Raw genomic sequence first — 5,000 nt, 5'->3', positions numbered from 1 at the left:
CCCGGCCAAGTAGACGTTTAAGACTTACCTGGCAGTGAGTGATACTGGTAACATTCCGGCGCTTCTCCACCAGTATCCAATGGATACGTCGAACAGTTAATCATGTTTGGGTCTAGAGCGGAATCTTTTCCCGCTATCTCTCTGAATTGAGCCAATTCTCTTGAGCACACGACGTGAAGGGCGATCACGCAGGAAGTGCGACAAATTTGGCGAGGGTAAGGCTTGCTCAAGGACGTATCGCAGAGTGGAAGGAGATAACGGCAATATAATTCTGAGATAATTGGTTTACATCGATCAGAAATTCTATACAAAGATATGTAATTTTCAAATTGTCTCGTTAACGACTTGCTTACTCTCAGATCATCGCCATTTATGTCAAAAACATATTGATTACCGACAATATTTTCACAACTTTGTCCTGTTTTAGGGTAAAAAACACACGATGCTCTCTTTTGAGGAAGGCTGACTTCGGACTCTGCTTGGACACAGCTGGAATAAAATAAATAATAACATCTTCACAAATATGGATGAGATAATAAGTAAAGAAAACATATAATTTAAACAGGGATATTCACCTTAAACGTTAATGTCAGGAATAATATTAGAACTTTGAACGTAGGTTTTTTTTGGGGGGGAGGGGGGAGGAGTCATGGAGGTGGAGTTGAGGGAAGGCGGGTTTGTATTTCAGTATACAAATTGGACTGTTAGGTCTTAACAGTCTGTTTTAGGTCATCTTCCTTGCTCGAGTTCACGATTTGTTGTAGATCAGTAGATATTTCAACTTGTAGCATAGCGTTGAAGGCAGAAGGAACTCACCTTGAATTTTTCGAACTGAAAAATGTATCTTGTGACACTAATTAAGAGAAAGAACAGCACATAAAGTCAAGGAGATCTTATCGACTGTCATATTTACAAATAAATTACTTTTTTCTTACCATTTTTATGTACACTTTTGTATAACTGATGACCATTACCTGTTTCAAGCTGCAGCTTAGTGAAAGCAATTTTTTGGGACTTAAAATCTCCAAAATCAAAAGGTTCAGGGAAAATGATCATTGCGTTGCATAGTCACAGAGAAAGACCACGCCACGTTTTGACAATTTTTTTTTATCTTAAAAAATCCACAAGAAGAAAGCGAGTCGCTACGTATCATCATCACGCAGTATAATCAGATGATAACATATTCACCATAAATTTCACATATATTTCTTACTTACTACAAACAAATGCGTTTATAGCTAAAACACACAAGATCGTGAAGATACGAAATTCTTCGACGGCTTTCATCAGGGCTACATCAAATCACAAATCTTTCAATCTAGAAAAAAAAAAGGTGAACCAAAAAATAAAGCACTTATGTTTGTTCTAAATCGGAGATTTTACATTCAAAGAGAGCCCCGTTGTTGGACGTGTACGTTGAGTGGGGTTAGTCACGTACAAATATTTTTCGGTGGAGAATTAAGGGGAACCGGCACTTTTCGGTGGACAGAGCGTTCAAGACATAATTAATCTCTCCACAACTTTGGGTAACAATTTGTTCCTCTCATATGTACTTAAAAATGTAAGTAAAATAAATCTTAAGAATCTCCACATCCTCCCAGGATATCATCCACAATGACTGAATAGTTAACATTTTAAATTACTGTATATCGGCCCCTTTTCAAGCATGACGTAGGCTGAGTAACAGTTGTGGTTTTTCGTGAGCCGCCTCAGTGTTCTTAAAATATTTTTGAGATTTGGAGTATTTTTGTTGCCAGAGGGTGTTGCTAAATATGGGCCATAGTTTAATTTGTGTGCATCCAAATTATAACAATACTAATGCTGCCAATTTTAACCACGGACTTGACAAAATTGCCATTTTCATCTGGGACTTAGATTTAGAAAATAGCAAAATGACTCTGTATTACCCTTATGGCTTATAGATTCTGCTCTGACAGTAAATGATAACAAATCTTTGGCCAGACGATTTGTAGTGACCCGCAAGACGGCAAGTCCTACCCACTGAATTTACTCTATTGTTGAAAAAGAAAATTGTGAATGGCATCATAGTCAATAAGTCACGACAGCATGACATACACGGTCCGTTATGACAGTGAATAGGAAGTGATGTGAGCCACAAATACAGAATTATGTCGGTTTGTTCTTAATATCATGGGAACCAAATTTAATTTAATCTTTTTGAAAGTAATGCGCACCAGTTAATTACATTTGGGCTAGTGAAATTTTTTTGCACAGATTGCCTAACTTTAGCTGCCAGCATGTGATGTTATAAACTTGGGAGGCAAAGGCAGTCACCACCGTGACGTTTGCCAAATTGCAATGAACCTTTACATTGAATTTCTTTGAGAACTGCTGGCTATTTGAGAAGCTATATCAAGCACTCCATAATCAGTGTTTCATGTAGTCTCCAGATACCTGGAAGATGGTTTAAAACGCTCAACTGCGCCTCGATTTTTCAGTTCACTTCCTGGTGTCTAGATATCAGCTCTTCAGTTTTTGCAGTGAATTCGGCAAGGAAAAGTTCGATTGTAGCAGACCACGTTGTTTTTAATCGGGAAGTGGACAACAAACCTACCTTTTTAGCTGGCTTTTGTTGCAATAGGCATCTTTATCTTATGAAAGAGTTCCGGCAACTCAGCATCAAACAATTTTATAACTTATTAATGAAGGTCGGGTTACGTTAACTCTGTTCGGATCACCTCATTTACATTTATAAAATAACTAAGATAGTACGCGCGCTCTGATTGGCCGAGAGGCGTGTTTGCTTGAGAGTATGTAACATGGTTGTAACTCAAGATGTTTTGCTTTTCAGGCGCTAATCACGCAAGTACGAATTTGAAAAAGTTTTTAAGTTGAAAACTTGACAAGTTTACTTTATTTACCGATTCCCTCGTCGGCTGAAACTTGCAAACATACTGTGTCAATTTTTTTTTTTTCGCTTAAGCTGACATTTAAGTAAGAAAAATTCCTTTTTTTTAAGCATCTTTTTTTGCAAACCAAGAACTGATTACGCGAGCAAGCCGTTCGTGTACACGACCTCTCGACTGGTAAGAATTTATCTTTTAATCAGTGCCATAACAAACAGTTTTGCGTTTTTTCTCGGTAAAGTTAATTTACAAAAGCAAGAGAAAACTTTTTTCCTGTATTTGCATAGCTTGGTATAAATACTCGAGGGGTTGGGAGAATTCTCGACAGTTATGCAAGCCCCAGACGAAGTCTAACTGTCTCGAATTCTCCCAACCCCCGGCTCTTGTATATAACAGGCTATGCAAACACGGAAAAATAGAGAATAGATATGTAAATACGTTTAGACCTTCTTGATCACAAACACAGGATGTTATCAAATGTATTAAAGCCACACAAAAAAGCTGGGGTCAGGGGTCATTCAAGGGCGTGTTATCACTGACGTGAATATCGCACAAAACATAATCTTATAACTTCCACAATAACGTATAAATATCTTCTTCTCAAAACTTTAAAAATCGCACAATTTCTTTCTAGTGCCGAATTTTGTCCTCACATCCTTTTATCCTTTCTTCTTATTTTCATACAACGGGAACAGACGCCACAGTGTTGTTTGTGTGTTTTTTTTTTTAGCTTCTGGATATTTCTTAGTCATCCGTATATTAGCCTTGTACAGCTTCTAAGCTGTGCGACTAGCTTTCAGATGCCAAATCAAGCTTTAAAGAAAGCTACTTATTTCTTTCATATTAGCCATTTTCTATATGAAATAGTCAAATTTGCCAAATTTGGCACGAAACAGGTTTGTAAAGTGAAGAAGAAGAAGAAATTCCGATGGTTTATGTCAGAGTTGCTGATCAATGATTGAACAGGAGACTGATTGTGAAGGCCACCAAAAGTTATTGGCGTTAATGACCGTTTTCAAATTAGAGACGGATTATCCGTCTCAGGGACTAGCTTGCGTAGTTGGCGGTTTTGTTCGCGAGCGCGCTTACGAGTGGCGAGGCCGCAAGGGAAAAGGAAAGAGAAAGAGGCTCTCAAACAAAACCGCCAGTCACGCAAGCTATGTTAACGGATACGCCGTGTTCAAAATCCGTCTAAAAAGAGTGTTAAAGCAGAGGGATTGTGTATTCGTCTAAAATTAATTCTGTCTGTGAAGGATAATACATTTCTGGTGTGAACACGACCACTGTTTACCTAGAGTTAACGAAGTCATTCGTGTGGCTTGTCTGTCGCGTAGTTGGTTTGTTTACGCCGCGTTATGACTTTGTAAACGCTAAAAGCCATACAAGAGAGAAACCTCTGCTCGCATAGTACCAGTGTTTGGTTGAGAGTTGCACAAAGTCCTTTCTTTTTTCGTTTACACATATTGCATCGTATCTGACGAGATTTGAATAACGAGAATGAATGTTTTTATTGGTTCGCTTCACCAACAGGGTTGTAATGCTATTGTGAGTTGTGCATAGTCAACTCCAATTAAACATGCTCCAATAAGGACATATAAAAGAGAAATCTTCCTGTAGTTCATAATAATTGCACTGTAATACTAGATCAAAACAGCAGAGGTCCATACACAGCTCTCAATAACAGTAATTTACTATCCTATGAAGTTTCTTGCAGCAAATTTTGTTTTTAGTTTGAAACGGATCCGAAAAATGCCGGTTATATCGGCTGATTCGGCTCACTGTTGTTTCAAATGCTTGATTATTAATAGTCTGCTACACTAAAAACGGCTGTGTAGCAGACTAGATTATTAACGGTTGATATCAAATCCGCTCAACGTGCAGCAAAACATGCATTTTCTTTTTTCTTCTCGGCACCTCGTCCCTCTTTTGAAAAGTTTGCTTTTCGAAGGCGACACTATTAATCGATAAGATATGGGCTGCAATGTTACAAACCGCTGGCTTAAGGTTATACGACTTTTATTAACTGTCTCACCATAATCCCCACTGCACATGTGGGCGTGCCTACTCTTTATAACTGTACACGTTCAGGGCATATTTGCTGTTTGAGAAAAAAAGCTAGTGGATTGTATTTAA

General features: G+C 38.2%; 2 protein-coding genes across 8 annotated transcripts in view; both read right to left on the bottom strand.

Moving 5' to 3' along the window:
* LOC140924257 (uncharacterized) overlaps nt 1-2,710 on the bottom strand; it is a 17,251-nt gene extending 14,541 nt beyond the window's left edge. Inside the window, exons 1-4 of the mRNA XM_073374292.1 lie at nt 2,576-2,710; nt 1,218-1,318; nt 817-853; nt 29-489 (exon numbers count right to left, since the gene is read on the bottom strand). Of these exons, the coding sequence (XP_073230393.1) occupies nt 29-489; nt 817-853; nt 1,218-1,287 (568 nt within the window). The 5' untranslated portion in view covers nt 1,288-1,318; nt 2,576-2,710. The remainder of the gene's footprint in view (nt 1-28; nt 490-816; nt 854-1,217; nt 1,319-2,575) is intronic.
* An 878-nt stretch (nt 2,711-3,588) lies between these two features.
* LOC140924251 (angiopoietin-1 receptor-like) overlaps nt 3,589-5,000 on the bottom strand; it is a 38,527-nt gene continuing 37,115 nt past the window's right edge. For 3 of the 7 annotated variants that reach the window (XM_073374280.1, XM_073374282.1, XM_073374281.1), the window contains one exon: nt 3,600-5,000. This exon is cut by the window's right edge and continues 448 nt beyond it. The gene's annotated coding sequence lies outside the window, so the exon portion shown is untranslated. The other 4 variants (XM_073374285.1, XM_073374284.1, XM_073374283.1 and 1 more) reach the window with 4 other exon arrangements.

Source organism: Porites lutea, chromosome 14, assembly GCF_958299795.1.
Source record: "Porites lutea chromosome 14, jaPorLute2.1, whole genome shotgun sequence".
In the NCBI taxonomy this organism is placed as follows: Eukaryota; Metazoa; Cnidaria; class Anthozoa; order Scleractinia; family Poritidae; genus Porites; species Porites lutea.
The sequence above is the reverse complement of the archived record's forward strand: the minus strand, read 5'-3'. Positions and strand labels throughout refer to the sequence as shown.